At 35.1% G+C, this 26,937-nt stretch overlaps 1 protein-coding gene across 1 annotated transcript; it reads right to left on the bottom strand.

Annotated features, from left to right (window-relative positions):
- PEX13 (peroxisomal biogenesis factor 13) lies at positions 1 to 26,756 on the bottom strand. Its single transcript, XM_046662935.1, has 4 exons — positions 26,602 to 26,756; positions 11,452 to 12,146; positions 5,502 to 5,627; positions 1 to 3,279 (listed from the first exon to the last, which is right to left on the bottom strand). Exons 1-4 carry the CDS (start codon positions 26,691 to 26,693, stop codon positions 2,981 to 2,983), a joined length of 1,212 nt encoding a protein of 403 aa, XP_046518891.1. The 5' UTR covers positions 26,694 to 26,756; the 3' UTR covers positions 1 to 2,980.
- Between the last annotated feature and the right edge of the window lie 181 nt (positions 26,757 to 26,937).

Below are 26,937 nucleotides of genomic sequence, written 5' to 3' on the forward strand. Positions count from 1 at the left end.
AACACTGCATGATTTTACTCATATGTGGAAGATAAACACACAAAGAGAACAGATTAGTGGTTACCAGAGGGGAATGGGGTTGGGAGTGGGCATAAGCAGTAAAGGGGCATAAAAGGGTAATATATATGGTCACTGACAAATAATAATGTACGTCTGAATTTTCACAATGTTATAAACTATTATGACCTAATTTTAAAATAAAAAACAAAATTTTTAAAAATAAATTTAAAAAAAGACAATGGGTTGGCTGCTAAGCTGTGGTATTTCAGAAGCAATTCTGAATAAAAATCCATACTTACATTAAAAAAACAAGGTACTCTCATGTGAGGCAGATGTAGCAGCTATCCCCAACGTTATCAGTGAAAAACAGTATGAGTTAAATCTTGTAGTAAGTAAGTAGTGGTGTCCAGACTAGAATCTAGGTTTCCCAAAATCTAGATTTGTGGTCTTATTTTTATTTAAGTCACCTTCCCGGTAGTTTTTATATAAATGTAAATCTAATATGTTTTTTAATCACAAGGAAATAGAATAGACACATTAGTTTGCAGTAGTTAATACACACAATGATATGAAGAAAACTACAGAGACTTTTTATATCAATTCCAATCCTGCAAAAAGAGTTAAGTTTATCATCAAAAAATTTGAATCAAGTTTAATATATTTTTATTTGTCCAGTAAAAGTAACTTCACAATCTATTAAAAATAAAATTTTAACTGCATTCAACTTCTGTTCTTTTTTCCATTAAAGAAAACACAAGATAAAGGACAGCTATATTCAAATAAATGTATAATGACACACTGACAGACTAAATCATGTACCTAAATAAAATGTTAAAACATGAAAATCTGTCTTCTTTTTCCTTTCAAAACTGATAACATACAATCAGAAAAATGTTAAAAATGAAACCTGTTTTATTGTAATTTGTGTTTTATTTTATTTAATTGAAAATGTTTTGGTTTCAGTTAGTAATTTCTGTAAAGTAGCACTCCCTAAATAAGTTTCTAAAAATAACAATATTGGAGCCTTGAACATTACCTTTAATCTCATCTAAAAAAAATTATACTAAAACTGTAATGGTAAAAAGGTTATAAAATTTCTCTGCTTATTCTAGTCCTAAATTCCTTTTCTAGAATTTTAATAGAAAAGAAATTTTTAGACACAAATAGTTACCAGTTAGATAATGTATATTGCAATTTAGTATACTTAACCAAAAAATAAACACCCTAAGAAAAGTGAAGTTGTTTTTGTCACTTATTCTGTGCTATATTCTTCTCCCTACACATCTTTAATACTAGTCACAAATTCTATCCTAAAGACTCACTTTTTCTAACCTAAATAATGTTGACTCAACATTTCACCTCTACTTCACTTCTAGCATTCAATTTAGATGTCTCAACATCAAATTTACTAATTTGTTTTATCAAAAATTTGTTTCAAGAAGAGAATTTCCATAAATTATTCTCCAACAAAACAAAGCAGAACCTCTAATTGTAGAACATAAGTGGAAAATAATTACAAGAAACTTTATCTCCTCAACTTGAAGATTAAGTAATACCTGGGTGTTAGAAAAAGAGGCCTAAGATAAGTTTTACTATCCTATTATTTTTTTCTGCACAAGGTCAACATTTGTATTTTAAATGATGTATTACTTCTTATACAGTCATTTCAAAAGAGAGGTTCCCAAGAAGTCTTTAGTAAAGTTCTATGCTGAGTGTGTATTTGGTTCCTGTATGTTTTAGTCTGAATTACTAATTTGGTGAACATAAAGTTTGTAAAAAGAAAGATGAAAATACTCAATGAAAATCTTTATCAAATAATTCCCAGTTTTCAACAATAGCTGTAAATGTATTCTTGTACACCTACATTCCTGATAGTATTATTTTGTAGTATGATCACAGCAAGTATACGAATTTCCCAATTTTGTGGGGAAATTTTGTGTCCTGAAATTTAATGGCATTTAAAAGAGTCAAATGGCATTATCGTACACTAAAGGGCTACTCAGCATTTTTCTCAGTAGTAAAAACTAAACCTAAAAGAAATGTGTATCCAATGTGACACATTTTCAATGTTTAAAGAACAGCCTGAATATGGAATTTTAAAAAGTAATTATACTATATAGAAGCAGAGAATCTATGAAAAGATTTAAAATCATTACTACTAGAACTGACTATATCATTAAGCACATACTCAAAGGAGTTGAGTCTTGGTTGGAGGAAAAGAAAGTAAATCTTTCATATATTCTGATTCATCCAGAATGAAAACTAATCATATTATAAAGGGATAAAAAGTTCTATGTTCCTCAGAAGAAATGAAATAATCTGTAAGACAAAGTTCAGCCTTTTTACTAGCAGGGAAAACTATTAAGGCTAAATATCATTCTAGAACCATCTCCTTCACAACGCTTCTAGTGATCTTTTAAGATAAATTTTAAAAAAATACAATAAAAGATAACAGTATAATTGTTGGTGGGTGAAAACATACTACTGCCTAAAAGCAAACCCAAGACTAGACATAATACAGATAAGAAAAATTTTATTTTTACAGTTGTAAAAAAATATTAGCCTCTTTGCTTGTTCTCATATTTACGTTATCACTCGATTTCTGAGGATTCCAAGTCAATTAATCTAGAACTTTAAAAAGCATTAATGATCCCTACTGTAGCAAACAATGTACTCTATAGTTCATCAATCTTACTCTTTCAATAAATGTAGGGTTTTAAATAAGATGAAAATGATAGCAGTCTTCATAATCTTAAAATCCTGGTGAAACAAACATCCTCGTGGTCCAATAACTTGTAAAACGGAACCAGGTCACTAGACCAACATACTAGTGTACAACTTTAATAATTTCTAGCAGCAAAACAACTGGAATAGCCATTAACAAATATTTTCATTGGATTGTAGATTAATTTCTTTGTAAGAAATAATTTTTTTAAAGTACTCTAAAGTATAGTTCAACTGCAGGCAAACATGAGCAATATCAAAGATCTTGTTTATCGCCACTTTTCCCAGTGGAATCAGGTGCAACTGGAACCTTACAAGTTTCAACAAAAACAGATTCAAAGGCAGCTTCCTGTTCATCCAAAGAATCAGCGGCCGTGGCTCCTTTAATTAGTGTTGTGTTGGTAAAAGATTGTTGCTGCTTGGGAATTTTACTGGATTCCACTGTTTTTCTACCTCTTCTTTTACCAAGAATTTTGACATAATTAGCAGGTATAAGTCCTGTTGTTTGACCATCAAGACTAGCCAGAAGCCAACCACGCACTTTGGGTTGCTGTTCTGATGGAAGAAAAGACAACTTTGTAATTACAACATACTTTGGAGGTCCAACAGAATATTGATAGTAAAATATTAAGTAAAATCTGTGTTATATTTACATAATGAAATATAAACAAATAGTATATACATGTATATTCAAAATCAAATGATGAGCAAGCTTAACAAGTCTAGGGTTACATCTTATAATTTATACCTTTTATTTTATATTTACTAAACATTCTTTTCAACCTTGAAGACCATAAAGTTTATGTCAGTTGGTTCATTTATAGAGTAAGGAGATTTAGTTCTCCTCAAAGCTGAAAACTAACATCAATGTCTTTCATATTTTAAACTAGAATTTAAGGAACGAATATCTCATTCCTTCTCAATAGGATAGGTAGGCAGTAAGTACAAAAAAATAACTATATACCTTTCCAGAAGCCAGTTCTCTTTATATATTTTTGGACAAAATATAAAGTTCATTCTACGTGATTGTGATAATGTGATTGTGATAACCAGTCCTAAAGATAGTGAATGTTAATCCAAGTGGCAAAAATTGAAGACCTCACTTAGCACTAGCCACGTGAGAAAAAATTAAATGTAATTCTCTAAGCTTAAAGTAGCGAAGATTATTTAATATATTCAATTTTGTATTTTGGTATTCTCATGCCTATTCTATCCACGTCTTTAAAAAGCTGTTTAACTGTTAGAGTTTTAGTTCAACATAATAATTTAGGTACAATATGACATTTTTATGTTTAGTACTCTATAATAAAAGAAAAAATAAAACACTTAAATTAACCATGCTTATGACTAATTTTGTTCTAAGTGCTCAAACATACTTTACACCTGAGCAAGCGAGGAAAGCAAAGAAATAAAGCCAAAGTGTAAAGAGGCAGTACTAGTTGAAGAATAATCTGAGACATAAAATTTTTCTGAAATATTATAATGTAATTGAAAGAAACCACAGTTGCTCTTCTTTATTCTTTATTTAGATTTAAAAAAAAAACTAATTATCTGTATTGGTCCTGTCTCTAACAATAAATCTTAAAAAGAAATCATTCTTTTGAAATCCAAAATACTAAGTTGCTATTTTCACTAGAGGATAAACACAAATATAATACCTAGAAGCCTACGTTTTGTATATGAAGAAAGGAGGCAGGGATACAGCAAATTTGATCCAAATGTTTCAAATATTTATAGAATAAACTAATGATTTGAAAATTGAAGGCATTTTTTCCTTATGTAAATAAAGAGTGACTAAAACCAATAAAAGACTAAAGTTTCCATTAATGGATCACATGGAAAACAGCCAAAGTGGTTAAAAGCAGAAGTTCTGAAGTCAGATAAACCTCGGTTCACAGTCCAGCTTCACCACATCTCAGCTTTGTGATACTGGACAATTTACTCATTCTGAGTCTTAGTTTCCTCATGTGTAAAGGATAATAACAGTAACCAATTCACAGTATTATCATAAGGGTTAAATGAAATATGTAAAGCATAGTGCCTTGTACATGGTAAGTATTCTATAAATGACAGTTGTTGTTATTGTTACTAATATCTTTACCAACAAAATGTGACTTTGCGTAGCAAATCAGAATCCCCACCAACACAAAAAAAATCTTTTTTCGGTAAATCCACAAAATTTCTGATCATCATTACCAGAGGAAAGGTGAAGGAAAAGGCCATTGTGCCAGGACCCATTAAAAACTATCAGTGCCCTGGTCCAAAAATAAACCTAACGTGTGTATAAATTTCTTGCTGAGGCTCTTTAATACTTCATAACAATAATCCTAAAATATTCATGTTGGAGTTTCTAAAGTAAACACTATTCAAGTGAAAAAGAAAGCATGGATACCAGTCCCAGCAATCAAAGATTGACAGGGATGATTAGATCATACTGGAAAATTTCTTTGGTTTGTTAGATTTGTAACATTTAGTGCTTACCTCATGTTTTTGTGTGGGGATTAACAGAGTTGGGAATTCAAGTACTTTGAAATTCGAAAAGATTATATAAACAAAATTCTTCCTTATTTCAGTAAAATATTAGTGGAAAAACTCTGTTGGAGCATTTCTCCCCCACTCACCCAGATTTGGAAGTTCTAAATTCACACAAAAGAGAAGTCCTAGTAAATACTTCTGAGTTAACTAACAATGACCAAGATTCTTTGTTGCAGTTTTTAAGACTACCTTTATAAATTCTAAAAATTCACAGATAATTCCAATTTTTCATGTTTTGTTACCTTTGAGAGCTAAATGTAGCATATCACCAGCACGGAAAGAAATTTCTTCTTCAGATGCAGCAGTAAAATCATATTCTGCTCTAGCAACTACATGGTCATCCTCACCACTTGCCCAGTTGGTGTTGTCTATAAACCAAATTAAGAATTAAGATTAGTTAGTAAAAGTTACAAAAGGAAAATGGAGATATCTCACTGGCTATGGTTTGCAACCTGCATATATTTATTAACCAGGAGAAAAGTTCCTCCCTCAAAGTAAATTTTTGTTTTTTTTTTCCTTTTTCTCCCCAAAGCCCCCCGGTACATAGTTGTGTATTCTTCGTTGTGGGTTCTTCTAGTTGTGGCATGTGGGACGCTGCCTCAGCGTGGTCTGATGAGCAGTGCCATGTCCGCGCCCAGGATTCGAACTAACGAAACACTGGGCCGCCTGCAGCGGAGCGCGCGAACTTAACCACTCGGCCACGGGGCCAGCCCCCCTCAAAGTAAATTTTATAATTAACACTATGTAAAATCAACAATACGTTCACTAGGATATTTATTATGAACTTCTCCCTTTTCTTCAAGCTCAAAATTCTACCTCCTTTACTTTAAACCAGGGGTTGGCAGATGTTTTCTGTAAAGGGTCAGATAGTAAATATTTTAGGCTTTGCAGGCCATGAGGCAAAATTGAAGATACTATATAGTTACTTATATAAAGAGAGACAAAATTTTTCCGTAATTTTTTGACAAAATTAAAAATATAATACAATTGAGTTCTTTTTTTGAAATGCAGGTTAACTACTAAGAAGAATGGAATATTTTGGGGATACGATAATATTTCACTCCAAATCAAGATTAAGCGGAAGCTCCTCAACTGCACAGCTAAAATGGATTTTGAAATATGGAAATTACTTTTGCACTTGCATGGAGCTCCAAAAAACACTTCTGCACTGTATTTGAGCTGGGGAAATATACCTGTTGCAAGTTTGTGTGGGAATGGAAATACTGCTTCTTATTTTTAACTTTTGACAGCCTGGGAGATATATAAAGCAGTGTGACATTACTTGTGATTTAAACAATATTAGCTGTTGTCAAAATATTCCAATGTAAGTTTTGCATATAAGGGCTATTTTGCCTTATAGTTTTAGGTTGAATTCATTAAGAACATTACCAAGTCTGCAGCAAAAGCTGATTTCCAAAGCTATTAAGTGTTTAATAACAGTGGCTGATGGTAGTTCTTGTTGAGAAAAATTTTAGTCTTGATCTTGATTTTTAAAAAACAGTAATAACACTTAACCACTGCTAAGCCATAGAACTGCTCTCTGGTAGGGCAAGTCAGGAGCTCCAGCTTCTACATCTGACAAAAATCACAGAACTGACAACAGTTACAGCCACAAGAGTGACTGAAGTTCACCTTTGACACTACTAGTTCAATAACACACAAATAAATTTAAACATTTTCTGCAATGTACCTGATCAGTAATACAATGAATAACCATAGACTTTTAAAAACTTTATATTTTCACAAACTCTGTAAATTTTGCCCAACTGAACATTTTTCTGCTCGATACATATTTTCACCACCATCAGTGGCAACACATCTTAGCAGATTCCACTTCAGGATGTGTTGAATTACTGTTTTTTTTTTAAACTTCTTTGAAAATATTCTTGTCTGTAGTTGTTCCATGCAGACTATTCATAGAGGCCAATTCTTCAGTCACTTAAAATGGAACACTGACTCCTCCAATAAACAACTGAGCAGTATCTATAATATCTGTTGGGTCATGATGAGCCACAGGAATCCATTCAAAATCATTTGCCTTGTTTTAAATTGACTGTTGATCTTGTTCAAAATTCCGTCAACTCTTCAAGAAACTTCTATCACTGAAAGGCTAATAGTCTTAAACTAGTTTACTTTCTCTGGACACATTTCTTTGGCTGTTGCAATCACCATCAGTAAACAGATTTCCTTACTTATCTGACAAATGAGTCTCTCAGAAACTTATTTTGGTTGCAGGCCTTTTTTTTTTTTTCTTTCCTTTTTTTTTGGTGAGGAAACTCTACTGTGATGAGATATTCCATTTTAAATTTTCTGATTTTTCTGACAGTTGATTTCCTGTGAGTTGGGAATGCTGTGATGTGTACTCAGTCTGGTAATGTTGATGTATATTGTATCCATTTAACATAGCTATGGTGTCACTACACAATAAATGCAATGCATTACCACCTAATTCAATAACAAAAAAATCCAAACTATACTGTGCCTTAAAAGTGTGACATTCAAAGTCCATTTTGCTCTTCTTTTCTTGTGTGGCATGTATGCACTCATACTAAAGATCGCAGTATAACCATACATGTGGTACTCAACATGCTGTCAAGTTATAACTATTACTGAGATTTGTAGTGTGTGGACCAAGTGCGAAGCAATGAGAGTTTGTTGCGAACTATTCAATTCTGCTCTTGTAGCACAAAAGCAGCTGTAACAATACATACACAAATGAGTCTGGCTGAGTTCTAATAAAACTTTACTAATGGACACTGATATTTGAATTTCATATAATTTTCATGACACAAATAATATTCTTTTAATTTTTTCCAGCTATTGAAAAATGTAAAAATCATCCTTAGCTATGGGTTGTATAAAAACAGGAGCAAGCCAGGTTTTGCCAAAGGGCCACAGTTTACTGACCCCTGCTCTAAGCAGCTAAGAAGTCATAGGGCTTAGGCTTCCTCAATATCACTTCTCCTCAAAAATCTCTCTGTATCATTACCCATTTCTCCCTCTTTTGCCTCAGACAAAAAACTGGACCTCCTTTTTATCTGGTTCCTTGGATCACATCTTCTCCTATATCTTATAGAAGGCTTCTTCATCATTTAACCCCTCTCTGTCTCTCCCTTATCTAAATTGCTCCTTCTCTACTGACAACTTTCTTTCAGCCTAAATATATTCCCAGATCTCCTCACTTCTTAAAAGACAAAGCAAAACAGAAAACCACATCAGCTTGCTCTTACCAAATTAGGCTATTCTTTTTTTCTCTTCTTCTATTCGTTGCCAATCTTTTCTTTTTTCACATCTTCTGACTTTATTTACTGCTTATCCCTCTCCATAATTCCGTCTCCTCCACTTTACTAAAACTACTCACTGGAGCTGATGAGCTCCAATTGCCAAATCTAATCTTTTCTCAGTTCTTGATCTTATCTTATTGAAGCAACTGACACCATGAAACGTTCCCTTCTTGAAACTTCCTCCTTTCATCTCTGCTTCTAGAATACAGGAATAACATAGTTCAAACATAGTTCTACTTCCATTCTTCCTGATTTCCATCTTATTCTCTCTTGTTTTCTCTCTACCACAGTAATATTATCACTTATACTATTTCAACTATAACTTCTAGTGGCTGACTCTTAAATCTTTCATTTTTCACCTCTTTCCTGAGATCCTCTCCTGCCTTTTAGACTGCTCTCTGAAACTTACTCAAGTTTGACTTGGATGTCCCACTGGCACACTGAACTCAATAGAACTCTAACCAAAGTAACAATAATCGCTCACAAGCCAGTTGTTCCACGTGATTTTCTTATATTTGTTTTATCGGTTTTACTTTCAAATACATACCCAGAATGTGACCCCATCTCAGAACCTGCATCACTGCCACCACGAGCCAAGCCACCATCATCTCTCACTTGGAATTACTATAATGGCCTCTTGACTCTAGATTGGTCTCTTCTGCCCTAGCTCTACCTAAAGAGTGTTCTTAGCAAAAAGGTGTTCCTTTTAAAACCTAAGTCAGATTCTATCACTCCTTTGCTCAAAATTCTGCCATAGCTTCTCATTTCAGAATAAAGGCCAAAGTTCTTAGAAATGTCTACAAGGCTTATACCATCTACTCACCGTACTCTTCCCTTCTTCATCTCCTGCTACTCTCACTTTGTTCCATTCACACTGGCGTCCTTGCTGTTCACATGACATGTCAGGTATGTTGCCACTTAAATACTTTGGCTGTTCCTTACGCCTCAAACAACTTCCTTCAAACAGCTACAGGCTTACTCCCTTACATCCTTCAGGGAGGCCTTCCCTGACTATGTGTAGCTCTGTAACCCCACTTTCTAACCCTGGCACTCCGCAATACTCTTCTGTGCTTTATTTTTTTTTCCTATGGCACTTACTACCTTCTGACTTACTATATATTTGACTTGTTTATTGCTGTCTCGCCCCACTTGATAGTCACAAGGGCAGGAATTTTTCAATCTGTTTTATTCACGCTACATCCCTAGCTTCTACAATTGTGTCTGGCATGTAGTAGGCACTCAACAAGTATTTACTGAATTAATAAATAAAGCATTATCCCTCTAATAACTCAAATTTAAAGGTGAAGGGCATTTTGATTCCTCCTTTCCCTCTGTGCACCACATCTTGCTAATAACTAAATCTCTTGTATCTATCCTGCTTTTCACACACCCTAGTTCAGGCCTTCATTATCTCTCATTCAGTCAAATGCAAAAGCATCATAATTGATATCCCCCAATTAATAAATATTTACTAAACACCTTCTATGTGCCGAGCAGGTTGTTAGCTTTGGGAATTCAAAGGTAAATACAACCCAAAATTCTTTATGAATCTTACCATCCAATTTCAACCTGTTTTAACTTTCACTGACCTATCTTAAACACTTTAGACAGACTGACCTCTTTAGGGCACTGTTTATATGTATGTCACAAGTCTGCTTAAAAATAAATTAAAAACAAACAAACAAAAATAAACAAAACATCACCCTTTCCTTACTAAATGAAGATGAAGTCTTGCCACGGAAATTAAGATCTTCCACTATTAGCTTCCAACCTAACTTCTCAGCTTTATTTCTTATAATCCTTCTATTCAACACTATAGGACATCTGTTAAACAAATCTCATAGTTCCTGCCTATGTACTTCTGTTCAAGCTGACAATCTTTTTCTTCCCCCACCTAACTGATGAAATGTTACCTATCCTTCACAAATCTAACCTAGATGCCACTTCTTCCTGGATGCCAGAAGCCAAAAAACATTAGCTTCACTTTTCTAAATTGAGACAGCACTCTGTACCAGTTGATAGAATAGGGGCTTAACAGGCAAACAGGCCTGGTTTTGTTTCTAGTTCTGCCTTATTAAAGATATGATCTTGGGCAAATGACTTCTCTGAACCTCAGATTGTCGCTTGTAAAACAAGGATGAAGGAAAATTCCTATCTCTTAGGGTTGTTGTAAGAATTAAATGAGATAAAAAACAAAATACGTAGTACAGTGTCTTGCATATAAAAAAGGCTCAATAAGCCTTATGTCCCTCTCTCCCCAACTATCACATTCCTTATCACATTCTTTTGTTTGTTTTTGTTTTTTTTGAGGAAGATTAGCCCTGAGCTAACTACTGCCAATCCTCCTCTTTTTGCTGAGGAAGACTGGCCCTGAGTTAACATCCGTCCCCATCTTCCTCTACTTTATACGTGGGACGCCTACCACAGCATGGCTTTTGCCAAGCGGTGCCATGTCCGCACCCGGGATCCGAACCGGTGAACCCCAGGCCACCGAGAAGCAGAACGTGCAAACTTAACCGCTGCACCACTGGGCTGGCCCCTCCTTATCACATTCTTTTTGTCTCATTACAATTACCTGTATATGTGTCTCACCCACCTCCCTGGCAGTAAGTTTTAGAAAGATAGGGGCATCATGTCCTATGTATCTTTGTATTCTCCACAGCATCAAGTTCAGTATCGTATAAACAGTAGTTAGGTAACGTATGCTGTCAAATTGAACTAACAATGAATAAATCAACAAGCCTGCTTTTGTTACATATTCCTCTTCCAGTTTTGAAGTTCTTAACTGAAAATACATCTGGATCAAAATATTAAATACAAATAAATATAAAGAATGCTAATTTAACAAATCTGCTCTTGAAATTTGAGATTGTTATATGGTTTTTTAAAACTATTTTCTTACTCTTACCTGTTACTTCATCAGTGTGGGTAGACAGCAGTTTCCAGATGAGATAAGGACCACCAAGGATTACAGCAAAGAATAAGAATATTGGCCAAGATTTTGCTGAATTAGCTGCTCTGTCCTCGGCACCAAGGCAAGCCACAGTTCCTTCACTTTCTGCCCATAAGTCCTCATTCTCAGAGCCTCCTCTTAAACCTATCATTCGCTGTAACCGTCTATAAAGATACCTTATAGTCCTAACTAATGCAAAAGCTGAAAAGACCTTTGTGAAGTGTATTTTTAATCGGGAAAAGTGATTTGCTACATCCAATACAGCCCTGAAACTGTTATAGACAGCTGAAAAGGTAGCATCCATCATCATACTGACAGAGGCAAATGCATGCACAATACTTTCAATGGACTGAAATGCACCTCTGCTGCTTTCTTCAGCTTGCTGAACAAATCTACTAGGTGGAAGATCATCCACACGGAGGCGGTTATAGCCCAACCCATTATACCCATAACTATAAGGGCTATAGCTTCCATAAAATGAATTTCCATAGGCACCATATCCAGAAGAAAATGAACTGTAAGCAGGTCTAAAAGTGTTCACACTGCTGCTTCCTGTCTGCTGTGATGGCCTTGGAAGAATAGGTGGCGGCACTCTGGTAAGCGTTGGTTGTCCAGGTCTTGTCAATAAAGTAGGACCCAAATCAGCAGATCTAAAACCAAAAGAGATTCAAAATAGTAACTTTAGCACACAATACCTGCAATTCAAAATAACTATTAAACACCTCCTATATATCTAGTGTTACAACAGATTCTACTGAAGATGTGTTAAGAGTAAGGAACAGCTTCTAATACCCAGATGCTTAGAATCTCAGTGTTAAGACAAAATGGCTAAGATAAAATAGCTGACTGAACTCTGCTATTTTCTTGTTTGCTTATGCTAGGATTATTAGTATTATCTTCAATCTGTGGTTTCTTTGTAAGACACCTGTCCATTTTCTCAGGGTTAGTTACAACTAGATATTTGTCCATCCTTGCACCTAAAAAGTATCACCTTAATTACTATACTTTTATAATATGTCCAATTATCCAATAAAACAAGTCGTCCTACAACATTCTTCATCTTCGAGAGTGTCTTGGCTAATTTGAATTTCCACATACATTTTAGAATCAGAGCTTGAAGATCCAAACCCCTCTCCCCAAAAAAACCCTATTGAGAGTCTGTTTGAGATTACATTGAATCTGCAGATTAATTTGAGGTAACTGACATCTTTATAAGACTGAGAGTTTCAACCCATGAATACAACGTATGCTCTGTTTATTTAGGTCTTTTAAAGTTTTTCTCAATAATAGTTTTCAAAAATAACTTTACTGAGTCTCAATGTTCTATAGTTTACTGTATAGAGGTCTTTCTTTAGATTTACTCCTATATATTTGATTGTTTTGGTGCTACTGCAAATAGTATCTTTCTAAAATTTCACTTTGTTGCCGTTAAATAGAAATAATTGACTTTTTTGAATATGGTCCTTGTATCTAGGTCTAGCAACCTTGTTTTGGATTTTCTAGAATCTTAAGGATTTACAGTTATACTGTATGTGAATAGTGGTATGTTTATTTCTTCCTTTTCAATTCTTACAGCATTGGTTAAGACATTGCACCTAGAACCTGCAGTACAATCTTGAATAGAAGTGATGATAGCAGGCATCCTTGTCTCATTCCTGACCTCAAAGGGGAAGTTCTCAATATGTCACCATTAATTATTATGTTTGCTGTAAGTTTGCTGTAGATTTAGTAGTTTCTTTTCTATTTCTATCTCTATTTGCTATGACTTTTTTATCATGAATGAACGTCGAACTTTATCAAATGATTTCTTGGCATCTATCAAGATGATTATATGATTTTTTTTCCTTTATATTCTTAATATGATGAACTACATAAATTTGTAAATGTTAAAGCCAACCTACATTCCTCAAGTAAAACCAAGTAGGCCACAATATATTCCTGGATTTGGTTTGCCAATATTTTCTTGAAGACTTTTTTGTATCTATGTTCATGAGTGATAATGTCCTAATTTGCTTTTATTGTATTGTCTTTGACAGGTTTGAATACCAAGGATTTACTAGCCTCTTAAAAAGAGTTGGAGAGCATTTCTCTCTTTTCTAGTCTCTAGAAAAGTTTGCGGCATTATTTCTTCCTTAAAAGTTTGTGAAATTTACTAGTAAAGTCATATGGGTCTGGAATTCTCTTATTGGGAATGATTTTAATTATGAATTCAATTTCTTTGGTTACCATGCTACTTAAACTGTGGTCTGTGGATCAGTGCTAAGTTTATGAACCATCTGTACCAAACTATAAAGAGAAAAGAAAATGAGATTGTTTAAGTAATTTGACACTGCTATGATATTTTTATTGTTTTATAAAAAGTATTGGCCATCAATACAAACATTTTGAGAAGCACTGCTTTAATAGTTATAGGACTATTCTTCTTTCTACTTGTAAATTATACCTTGCTGCATCCCCTAAATCTATTCTTTTCCTTTCTGTATTTTGTCTCTTTGTATTTCATTCTGGATATTTTCTTCCCAACTATCCTTTAAGTCCCTGCTATTCAAAGGGTCAATGAACCACGAGATAAGGACCTTGCACCATAAAGTAAATCAACAAATTCTTTCTTCACAAAGTTTTGCTATCAAGAAAATGCCAGTTGAACTATTTTAGTTTGCTCAGTGTCCACGTTGCTTTACATTCTGGTACAAGTTTCACTGTCTTTTTGTGGATTGCTAATAACATATAGATGAAAAACAGCAGCCAGTCCATAGACTCTTAGTAGCTACAGAAGATACCTTGAGTAGCACTGCTCTAAGTCACTAGTTTTCTCTGTAGTGGTGTCGCATCTGTTGTTAAACCCAATGAGTTCTTAATTTCGGTTATTTTTTTTTCTAGAAATTCCTTTTCTTTTTAATAGTTTCCAATTCTCTACCAAAATTCTTTATCTTTTCTTTTATTGCCTTCAACATATTAAACATAGTTAATTTAAAGTCTCTTTGGTAATTTCATTATCTAGAGTCCCTATGAATCTGTTTTTTCATCTGTTGTTTTACTTAGTTTCCATTTATGTTTTCTAATGTCCTCCTGGGTCTGGCTATTTGATTTTGCTTGTTCATCAGACATATAAGACTTGTAGCAATAATTTGAGACTCTAGATGATGCTCTCTTCCTCTAGATGTGTTTCATTTTGGTTATTGTTTACTGAACTATCCTCTAGTTTGGTTCAGGCAGGCTGCTCGGGCTAATATCCCATTTTCAGGAACTAAGATGATTTGAAGCTGGGCTTCTGTTCCTGTAAGGGCCTGTCTACTTCTTTTATATCCTATCTAGATGTATCGTTTCAGGGTCCTAACACAGGTTGGGTAATTTATCAGTACCATCTCTTGGAGGACCTCTGAATTCTAACCATGCTCCAAGAGTCTGTCAAAAGCGCTATTCAACTAGCTTCTCATCATCTAAGCTGCTTGTTCAGGAATCATCAGAAGCTTCTGTGGGAAAAGTATTTTCAAATGCCATGCTCACTTTTGTGGATTTTCATCTTTCCTGGATCCGGGCTCCATAAATCTTTATCTTCTTATTTGCTCTATAATGCTTTCAAGCAGATGTTTTATATTCTGCTTAGCTTTCTACTTGTCCTAAACAGGGGTTTCCCCCCCCTAAATTACTTATTCTGCCATCATCTGAAGTCCTTCCCACAACTCTCTGTCCATACTTTGTACAGTATCTTACGTTTGTTTACACATCTGCCTCTTCTTGTACAAGGTGAGCTCCTCAAAGGAGCTCTGTTTCTCTATCACCTACTATGGTGCTTAGCATATAATAGGTACATAGAAACACTATGCTACTCTCATTAGTGAATATTTAATACACATATGTCACAGAGACTATTAACAGAGATTATTTTTTCCTTACATATCCTCATATTGTTTCATAAACCGTGATGAGTATGTTACTTTAAAACTTATAGGGAATTAAATTTAAATATTTAGTAATAAAAAATAGCTTTCCTCTTACTCTTCTCTGGTTTTAATGCTGTCTTTCTCTGGCATACACAAGTGTCTTCAGTGTCCATGTACAGTGTTGCTTTCTGTTACAACCAGCACAATAAGAACAACTAAACAGGCCCAAGACTTAAAAGGACACAAGATGTATTCTTAGTGCTGAATGTGCAAAGAGTCTCTCCCATCCAACTTTTTATTTTGAAAAGTTTCAAAGAGGAAAAAAAAAACACCTCAATGAATACCTATACATCTTCTATCTAGATTCAACAACTGTTATCATTTTGACACATTTGCTTTCTCTCTCTCATCTTTTAAAAATTCTTGAAACTTCTGAAATTAATTTGTAGACTTGATAAATTATTCCTAAATACCTCAGCACGCATTTCCTAAGAATAAACGTATTTCATATAAAACCGTAATACCATTTTCCCATCTTTGAAAGTTAACAATTCCATATCTTTATCCAATTGATATTCAAAACATATCCATTACCCTCAAATGTCTTTATTTAAACAGCTTTATTGAGATAAAATTCCCAGACCATAAAATTTACCCACTTAGTGTAAAATTCAATGGTTTTTCATATATTCACAGAAGTGTACAGCCATCATCATATGTAATTCCAGAATATTTTAGTCATCCCAAATAGAAACCCCATATTCATTAGCAGTCACTCCCCATTTCCTGCTCTCCCCCAGTCAGGCAACCACCAATCTACTTTCTGTCTCTATAGGTTTGTCTACTCTGGACATTTCCTATATAGTTCATTCTTTTTTTTTGTGATAGTTATGTTTCATAAAGTGCAAACACTGAATTAGCAAACACCAAATCATTGCTTGTGGAGAAAACAAAGGGTTAGCCTCCTTGAAGCCTCTGCTTACAAAATTTTCGTCTACTGATCAATACATATACTTGCTTTACATATGTTTCTGTTTAAAGACACCTTATTTAATATACACTGTTGACTCATGAACAATAAACTCATGGCCAACAGCACTATAACTCACATCTGAACAAAGTTTATCTAACACAAGTATTTTTCTCCATAAGCCACATCACAGCCTTCTTGGGCTTAGGAACACTAGACAGCTCTTTAGCACTATGCTTAGGGGCCACTTTAAAACAGCAAAATCACCAACAAAAATGTGAAAAATGTGGCACTACATAGATTGTGAAAAGGACACTTGTTTACAGGGTATGAGAGCTGAACCAAGAAGCCAGAGTGTTGCTTTGCTCAACCTCAGCTGAGAGATGACTCAGAACTTCCACTGCAATATGCAAGCCTGTGAACGATCACGAAAGTGCTGCGAGTATTGGTTTTTGGGTTACAAATAAATTTTAGTGAGCAGGAGAATTCAGAATCTGCCAATAATAAAGATCTATTGTATTTGGAATCATGCAATATGTAGTATTTTGTGACTGGCTTCTTTTACTTAACGTAATGTTTTGAAAGTTTATCCATACAGTAGCATGTATCAGTACTTCGTTACTTTTTATTGCCAAATTATATTTATCCATATATCAATTAATGGACATTTGGATTGCTTCTATTTTTTTGACTATTAAGACTAACGCTGCTATGAACATTTTTGTACAAATTTTTGTGGGGACATATGTTTTCATATCACTTGGGTATACAACCTAGGAGTGGAATTGCTGGGTCACATGGCAACTCTGTTTAACCTTTTGAGAAACTGCCAGATTATTTTCCAAAGCCACTGTACCATTTCACATTCCTACCAGCAGTGTATGAGGGTTCCAACTTCTCCACATTTTGTCAACACTTGGTATTAGCTGTCTTTTTTATTATAGCCATTCTAGTGGGTGTGAAGTGGTATCTCACTGTGGTTTTGATTTTCATTTTCCTGATGTTAATGATGTTGCGTATCTTTTCATGTGCTTACTGGCCAGTTTTATATCTTCTTTCAGGAAATGTCTATTCAGATACTTTGCCCATTTTTAAAATTAAGTTATTTGCCTTTTTATCACTGAGTTGTAAGGGTCAAAATATCTTTTAGGCTGTTTTTTTTTAACAAAAATTCAATTAAGATTCACACATTGCATTTCATTGTTTGTGTCCTTACTCTCTTCTAAACTAAAACAATCCCACTTGTTTAAATGTCCTAGACTTTCTGAAGAGTCCAGCCAGTTTTCTTCTAGAATGTCCCACAGTCCGGATTTGTGTTTCCCCGAAATGTTGTTTAACTTATACTTCTATCCTCTATATAGTCAGTTAAACTGAAGATTGCATTTAAAGGTTTGATTAGAATCGGGTTAATATTTTTGGCAAGAACAATTCATGAGTGATGTTGTTTACTTCAGACTGTATCACATCACAAAAAAAGGGAACAAAACCATAAAAAAGGTCAGAAGATTATCAAATAGTGTGGTACATTTAGGTTTTGATGAAACAGCACTGCTCCAAAGTAGGAGCAATAATAGATAAAACAGAACAAACAGGCACATCTAGATTTATGGAACAGAAACTAAATGGAAATGTAAAATGAAGGAGGCTGAAGCTAAGGGCCTCCTCAATTCTGGGTCTGTTATTAGGCAGTGACAGCCAGGACTCAGGTTTCTAGGAAATAACAAGAACTAAAAGTGCTCCACTCAAATGGAACTACTTCATTACCTGAAGCTGGGGGTTGGAAAGCACCACCCTGGCTCCTAAAAAGAGATTATAACATTTGCTGACAATAGTTCAGGATTTTTAGAAAGTTACAGAGCTAACAATGGGGGAAGATTCTGATAAGGCCTCAAACCCGGGAAATGAAACAAGTTAACTACTTGACTCAGTGACTTAATCTGTGGTATCTTAAATCTAAACCACCATTTTTATATCTGATTCTTAAATGGTGGGTGGGTGCTGAGAGACAGGTACAGGCAACACGTAACCTACCAGACAGAAAGAGGTAAATGTAGAAAAAAGGAAAGGAGAGAAAAGAGAACTCAAAAATTCTTACTCAGAATAAACATACCAAAAATGCCATACACGAAGAAATAAAAACACTAGGAAACCAAGCTAACAAAAATCAACAATGAGGATGAAAATTCATTCAAGAAAAACTAATTTTATGTAACAGCTCAACAAAGACTTTAAATATGTTTAAAATGCTCAAAGAGATAAATGAAGCAATAATATTTGTGAAATAAAAATTTAAACGAAATAAAAACATGTAAATATGAAAAAATTCCATTAGAAACCTTAGACATGACACCCAACAGCACACCTCGCAACTATGAGGCAAGAAGAAAACTAGTTGTTGCATATTAAGGAAGAGAGTGGAAAAATAGAACTTGAGGAATTCTACTTCAAGAAATGGCATTCTAGGTAATCAGACTAACCCTCCCACTAAAGACAACTAGAAAAGTTAGAGAAAATATAAAATTATCTGTTTAAAGCATAAGAGAATAAGGCACTGAGGAATTATGGAGTCAAAAGTTAGGAGAAAGAAAAAACCCATTTTGAGATGTTTCTCAAGGGACAATTCCAGAAGAGACAGGGTATAAAGTGAAATATAGAGCAAATACGTAATTGGAGTCAAAGGAGTGAAAAGATGATGGGCAGAAATGACAATACTTAAAGAGATAATGGCTGAGACTCCTCGGAAATTAATGAAAGACATCAAATCAGATTCAAGTTATCTCTATGAATCCCACCCAAAATAATACTAAGAAAACCACATTGAAGCCTAACAAAGCATAATTGCTGAAAACTAAAAACAAAGAGAAAATCTTGAAAGCAGCCAGAGGAAAAAAAATTCCTTTCAAAGGAGCAAGAATAAGACAGAGATGGCCAAAACTGTTAGAAAGCTGACAGAAAAAAAAGGAAGCCAGGAAAAATGCAGGTCCCTTGATGATGATGTTGAGTTAGCAGATCTCTAGACTTCTTGTCAACTAAACAATAAATGTCTTTATAGTCCAAAGCACAGTAAGCCAGATATTGTTACTTGTAGTGGAAACTATTTCTGATATAATATTTCATAGGAGTTCCAGAAGAGATGGGAATAATAGTGCTCAAAACAATATTTAAAGATACAAATGGTGAGAATTTTCCTGAATTAAAGAAAGACATTAATCATCAGATTGAACACTAGCTCCTGAGCATGAACACTGTAGCTACTGAGTAGGAGGAAAAACTATACATATGTGTGTGTGTGTGTGTGTGTGTGTGTGTGAATATTCATACCTGGAAAGAGCCTAATAAAGCTGCAGAGGATCAAGGTATCATGTAAAATTTTAACGGCTACTAAAGAGAAGATAGTCTGTCCATAAAGGAATAAAAATTAGACTCAAAAGAAAAATTTCTGTAGCTATAAAACTTTTGATAAAAAGCCAGAAAAATATAATACAAAGAAAGAAAATTATAGGCCAATTTCACCTAGGATATATACACAAAGATCTTAAAATATGAGAACAGAATTCAGCATTGTATTAAAAATAAAATCACAATTAAACAGAGTTCATCCAGAAATGCAAAGATGATTCAACATTAGGAAGTTAACTGATGCAATAAACCACATTTTCATATTAAAAGAAAAATACATATAATGATCTCAACAGATATAGCAAAGTCATTCATAACATTTAATACTCCATAAAATTTAATAAAAATCTGAGCAAGGTAGAGAGAAGTTTGACAAGACATTTACCAAAAGCAAAAAGAAAACATCATATTTAATAGACATGAGAAGCATTCCAATGAAAGTAAGGACTAATACAAGGATGCTGGCTATCTTTACAGGCTTATTTGTAAATGACAGGATTGTCAACATGGAACTCAAGAGAATTTCAACCAATCCATCGGAACAAATTAAGAGTCTGACATTATGCTAGATATAATATCTATTATATTAGAAAAACTGGGAAAGAACTTCATGGAGACAATTACAAAACATTATTTAAGGCAAAAAAGGTCAAAATTCTCACCAATTGTACCTTACACAATATTCACGGATGGAAAGACTTACTTGATCTATAACTAAAAGTTCCAATAAAATCCCAGTATGTCTTTTTTTTAAAGGGTAAGTGTAACAAAGAAAATTTTGAAAGACAGCAATATGTAGAGGCTCCTAGCATACCAGATATCAAAATTTTTTATAAAGACAGTGCAGTGATAGCATAAGAACAGACAAATAGGCCAACGGAACATACAAGAAAGGCCCCAAAACAGAATCATACATTTAGGAAAACTTGATATGATACAGATTACATTATAAACTAGTATGGAATAGACTATTCAATAAATGGTGTTGGACAATTAGTTATGCATGTTGAAAAAAAATTAGATTCCTGGGGCTGGCCCCGTGGCTAAGTGGTTAAGTTCTCGCACTCTGCTCTGGCAGCCCAGGGTTTCGCCAGCTCAGATCCTGGGTGCAGACATGGCACCACTCATCAAGCCATGCTGAGGTGGTGTCCCACATGCCATAACCAGAAGGACCTACAATTAGAATATACAACTATGTACTGGGGAGCTTTGGGGAGAAAAAGAAGGAAGAAAAAAACAAAAAAGAAGAATAGCAACAAACGTTAGCTCAGGTGCCAGTTAAAAAAAAAATGATTCCCTAGATTCCCTATTTCACATTGATTATTTGTACATAAAGTACATTCCAGGTGGATTATAGATATGAATGTGAAAAGCAGAACATTTAAAAGAAAACATTGAAAAAAATTTTCCCGATTTGAGGTAGAGAGGATTTCTTAACCAAGACACAAAAAGTACAAATAATAAAATATGAAAATTTTGGCTATCTTAGAATTAAAAGTATCTGTACAACAAAAATGAACATGAATATAAATAAGAAGACAAGCCATAGACTAGAAGATATTAAAAACATCCAAACAAAATAGGATTAGTATGAACAAGAAAGTACTCCTACACATTGATAAGCCAAGGTAAAACCAATATAAAAGTGGGCAAAAGAGACCAACAGGAAAAACTCAAATGGCTAACAAATAATTCAAAAATATGCTCAATTTTATTACTAATCAGAGAAGTGAAAATTAAAGATGAAATACCATTTCACACCCATTAGGTCGAAAAACACAGTACTAAAACATAACACAGACTGTTGGAATATCATAGAGAAACAGAATACCTTGCTACGAAAATGTAAAAACTGGTATACAAGCACTTTGGGGAGTAACCTGGCAATAGTCAGTACTTGAAGACAAGCATACCCTTCCACCAAGCCATTCCACTCTCAGGAACATGTTAGAAAACATCTTGGAAATGTGCACGAGGAGAAAGGCACAAAAATGTTCACTGCAGCAGTTTTAAGTACATAAGAACTACTACTCTAATACCTACAACGGAACAAACAAATAGTTTGCTTTAATATAATATCATATCCTATGGCAGTTAAAATAAACTACAGCTACATTTATGAACAAGATGAATGTCAAAATAAATAATATTTAGTGGAAACACATTTTGCAAAATGATACATATAGTTTGAAAATATTTAATGTAAAAACATACTAAACAAAAATATTTATATTTATATAATGTACACACAAACCTAAGTACTAAACTATAAAATAAAGTATGAAAACAGAGAAAAGAGCAAACAAATAAAAGAACAAATGAAACCCAAAATCAGTGTAAGGAAACAATAAAAATCAGAGTGGAAATAACTGAAATAGAGACTAAAAATAGAAAAGATGAATGAAACTAAGAGCTGGTTCTTTGAAAAGATAAACAAAATTGACAAACCTTTAACTAGACTCAGCAAGAAAAAAAGAGAGAAGACTCAAATAAATAAAATCAGAAGCAAAAGAGGAGAAATTACAATGGACACCACAGCAATACAAAGGATTATAACAGAATACTATGAAAAGCTATATACCAACGAATTGGATAATCTAGAAGAAAGGGATAAATTCTTAGAACCATACAACCTCCCAAAATTGAATCAAGAAGAAATAGAGAACTTCAATAGACCAATCATCAGTAAGGATATCGAAATAGTAATCAAAAACCTCCCTAAAAATAAAAGTCCAAGACAAGATGACTTCTCTGGTGAATTCTACCAAACATTCAAAGACGACAATACCTATCCTTCTCAAACTCTTTCAAAAAATTGAAGAGGAGGGAATGCTTTCTAAGTCATTCTACAAGGCCAACACTATCCTGATACCAAAACCAGACAAGGACAACACAAAAAAAGAAAATTATAGCACAATGTCACTCATGAATATCGATGCAAAAATCCTCAACAAAATATCAGCAAGTTGAATACAAGAATACATTAAAAGGATCATACACCATGATCAAGTGGGATTTATTCCAGGAATGGTTCAACATCCTCAAATCAATCAACATGATACACCACATTAACAAAATGAAAAATAAAAATCACACAATCATCTCAATAGATGCAGAGAAAGCATTTGACAAGACACAGCATCCATTTATGATAAAAACTCAGAATAAAATGGATATAGAAGGAAAGTACCTCAACATAATAAAGGTCATATATGACAAATCCACAGCTAACATCATACTCAATGGTGAAAAACTGAAAGCTATCCCTCTAAGAACAGGAACAAGACAATGATGCCCACTTTCACCACTCTTATTTAACTTAATATTGGAAGTCCTAGCCAGGGCAATCAGGCAAGAAAAAGAAAAGGGATCTAAATTGGAAAGAAAGAAGTAAAACTGTCACTACTTGCAGATGACATGATTTTATATATAGAAAACCCTGAAGAATTCACCAAAAAACTATTAGAAACAAATATAGTAAAGATGCAGTGTACAAAATCAACAAATATCAGCTATGTTTGTATATGTGAACAACAAAATAGCAGAAAGAGAAATCAAGAATACAATCCCATTTACAAATGAAACAAAAAGAATAAAATACCTAGGAATAAATTTAACCATAGAGGTGAAGGACCTGTACACTGAAAACTATAAAATATTGTTCAAAGAAATTGAAGAAGACATAAAGAAATGGAAAGATACTCCGTGTTCACGGATTGGAAGAATTAACATAGTTAAAATGTCCATACTTCCTAAAATGATCTACAGATTCAATGCAATCCCTATCAAAGTCCCAACGACATTTTTGACAAAAATAGAACAAAGAATCCTAAAATTTATATGGAACAACAGAAATCCCCAAATAGCCAAAGCCAGCCTAAGAAAAAACAACAAAGCTGGAGGTATCACACTCCTTGATTACAAAATATACTACCAAGCTATAGTAATCAAAACAGCATGGTACTGGTACAAAAACAGACACAGAGGTAATGAAACAGAATTGAGAGCCCGGAAATAAAACCACACATCTATGGACAGCTAATTTTTGACAAAGGAGCCAAGAACATATAATGGAGAAGGGAAAGTCTCTTCAATAAATGGTGCTGGGAAAACTAGAAAGCCACATGCAAAAAAACGAAAGTAGACCATTATCTTATATCAGACACAAAAATTAATTCAAAATGGATTAAAGACTTGAATGTAAGACCTGAAACCATAAAACTCCTATAAGAAAACAGGTAGTATTCTCTTTGACATCAGCCTGAGCAGTATCTTTTTGAATATCATGTCTTCTCAGGCAAGGGAAACAAAAGAAAAAATAAACAAATGGGACTACATCAAACTAAAAAGCTTCTGCACAGCAAAAGAAATCATCAACAAAACAAAAAGACAACCTAACAACTGGGAGAAGATATTTGCAAATCATGTATCTGATAAGAGGTTAATATCCAAAATATATAAAGAACTCACACAATTCAAGGACAAAAACAAACAACCCACTAAAAAATGGGCAGAGAATCTGAACAGATATTTTTCCAAAAAAGATATAAAACTGCCAACAGGGCACCTTAAAGGATGTTCAAACACCATTAACCATCAGGGAAATGCAAATCAAAACTACAATGAGATATCACCTCACGCCTGTCAGAATGGCTATAATTAACAAGAAAGGAAATAAGTGTTGGAGAGGATGCTGAGAAAAGGGAACTCTCAAACACTGCTGGGAGTGCAAACTGGTGCAGCCACTATGAAAAACAGGATGGAGATTCCTCAAAAAATTAAGACTAGAACTACCATATGATCCAGCTGTGCCACTTCTGCATATTTACCCAAAGAACATGAAAACACTAATTTGAAAAGATATATGCACACCTATGTTCATTGCAGCATTATTCACAATAGCCAAGGCTTGGAAACAACCCAAGTGCCTATCAACGGATGAATGGATAAAGATGTGATATATAAATACAATGGAATACTATTCAGCCATAAAAAGGACGAAATCTTACAACGTGCAACAATATGGATGGACCTTGAGGGCATTATGCTAAGCAAAACAAGACAGACAGAGAAAGCCAGATATCGAATGATTTCCCTTATGTGGAAGATAACCACCACCACAAACAAACATATAGACACAGAGACTAGATTGCTGGTTATCAGAGGAGAAGGGGGGTGAGCGGAGAGAGAAAGGAGTAAAAGGGCACACGTGTGCTGTGAACACAATGTAGTCTACACAGAAATCAAAATGTAATGATATATACCTGAAACTTACACAAACTTATAAACCAATGTTACCTCAATTAAAAAAAAAAGTTTGAAAAATTGGGTACACTAAACACCAATAGGGACAGCAGTTACCCCACGAAAGAACGGAAGGGTTTAACTAATTTTTATTTTTAAAAAAACCTGAGGCAAACTTGACAAAATGTTATTTCTTAAAGCTAAAAGTGAATACACAAGTATTTATTATCTTACTTGTACCGGTCTTTACATGTTTAAAATAATTCACAACGAAAAAAAGTAATTTTAGGGGCTGGCCCAGCGCAGCGATTAAGTTCACACGTTGTGCTTCGGCGGCCCAGGGTTCCACGCTTCGGATCCTGGGGGCAGACATAGCACCGTTTGGCAAGCCATGCTGTGGCAGGCGTCCCACATATAAAGTAGAGGAAGATGGGCACGGATGTTAGCTCAGGACCAGTCTTCCTCAGCAAAAAGAGGAGGATTGGCAGCACATGTTAGCTCAGGGCTAATCTTCCTCAAAAAAAAAAAAGAAAAAAAAGTAATTTTACATAGCAGAACTTTAACAGATGCAAGAATAAAACTTCTGTCTTCGAAAGAGCAGTGCAAATTTTTTTTAAAAAGTCAAACCACTCATAAAAAAGGTAGCAGAAAGTGTCACTCCAACTTAACAGCATAATTAAAGCTTATTATTTTTTATGTAACTATCATTACTAAATTAAGTTGCTATTGTGTTCAAGCATCTTCGCGCTTAAATACAAGATTACAAGATTTCAGAACATAGCAGAAACACATTCCAGAATGTTCAGGATGTTCCTATGTTAGGTAAACCTACCGTAGTAGGTGATCTGACAGCTGAATCTCACCATCTGAATTAAGACGTCCAGAGCTACCCCACACCGGACACAAGGCTGTGAAACTCTTCTTTCACCCTATTTTAACCTCTTTTGAGTTGAAGCTCGATTTAATACTGATTAAAAACAAAAAAACGACAGGCCTTAGAAAAATCACACACTATTTGGCACACGAAGGCCATCCACAGGCCTCAGATTTAGAACTCTGGCTTTAAAGTTGCTTCTCCAAATCTCTATCCGAAACATTGCTGAGTTATGCTGGAAAAGAACGCGAAGTCTATAGGCTTGGATTCCAGTTGCGTAAAACCGACCTTCTGGGCTTTCATCAACTTCCGAAGAAGTTGTTAAAAGCTCTCACGAGAGACTTTGCTCCCTACAGAGCCGAGGCTGGGCAAATGCCACTCTCATCTGCTCGAGACTCTAAGTCTGACGCTCTGACGGGGCTCAAGCGGTTCTCTCAAGGTGGCCCGCAAACGCAAAGGGGCAGGAAGCCGCCCCCTTTCTTCCAAGCACCGCGACCCAGAGAGGCGCTCAAGAGCCCCCTGGCGAACGTCGCTACCCAGACCCGCCGGCTCAGAAACAGCTGTCCGACAGCTACACTCCCGCACAGACGCCCCGGCCCCAATGGGACCCCTCAAGCTTGGGGGCTGGCTGAGAGGGGGAGGGGACCACTCACGCCAACAACGGCCTCAACCGCCTCCTGCCAAGTCCCCGCTCCGGCCCACCAAACTCGCGGCCTGAAGAATCCCCCACTCACTGGAAAGTGGGGCCGGGTCCTGGTCCCGGACCAGCCCCCGGAATTCGGCGGGTCTCCCAGGGTTTCGGGGGCGGCGGCGGCTGGGATGCCATCTCCTCCGCCTCTGCTCGGCTCCTGCTCGGCGCCGGGGCTCTCCAGGCCGGGGTTCACCAGGACCTCACGCGCCAGGCACAACGGGCAGAACACCGAGCCCTCCACCCCGCCCACCCCTGCAGTCAGAACGGAGCTTGTTGTGTTTTGCCAGCTGGGCCAGAGGACATGAGGATACTACTAATCCAAGAGCGAGAAACGCTCTTTTTCATTTGCCCTAGAAAGAATTTGCATTCTAAACCTGAG

This window comes from Equus quagga, chromosome 5, assembly GCF_021613505.1.
Source record: "Equus quagga isolate Etosha38 chromosome 5, UCLA_HA_Equagga_1.0, whole genome shotgun sequence".
Taxonomy (NCBI): domain Eukaryota; kingdom Metazoa; phylum Chordata; class Mammalia; order Perissodactyla; family Equidae; genus Equus; species Equus quagga.

What these genes read in the sequence shown, in the direction of transcription:
- PEX13 (XM_046662935.1), bottom strand. Translation starts at nt 26,693, where the DNA reads ATGGCATCCCAGCCGCCGCCGCCCCCGAAACCCTGGGAGACCCGCCGA. An exon ending in CCACACTGATGAAGTAACAG is followed by an intron (nt 5,628 to 11,451) that starts GTAAGAGTAAGA and finishes TTTGGTTTATAG; the next exon opens with ACAACACCAACTGGGCAAGT. An exon ending in GCTACATTTAGCTCTCAAAG is followed by an intron (nt 3,280 to 5,501) that starts GTAACAAAACAT and finishes TTCTTCCATCAG; the next exon opens with AACAGCAACCCAAAGTGCGT.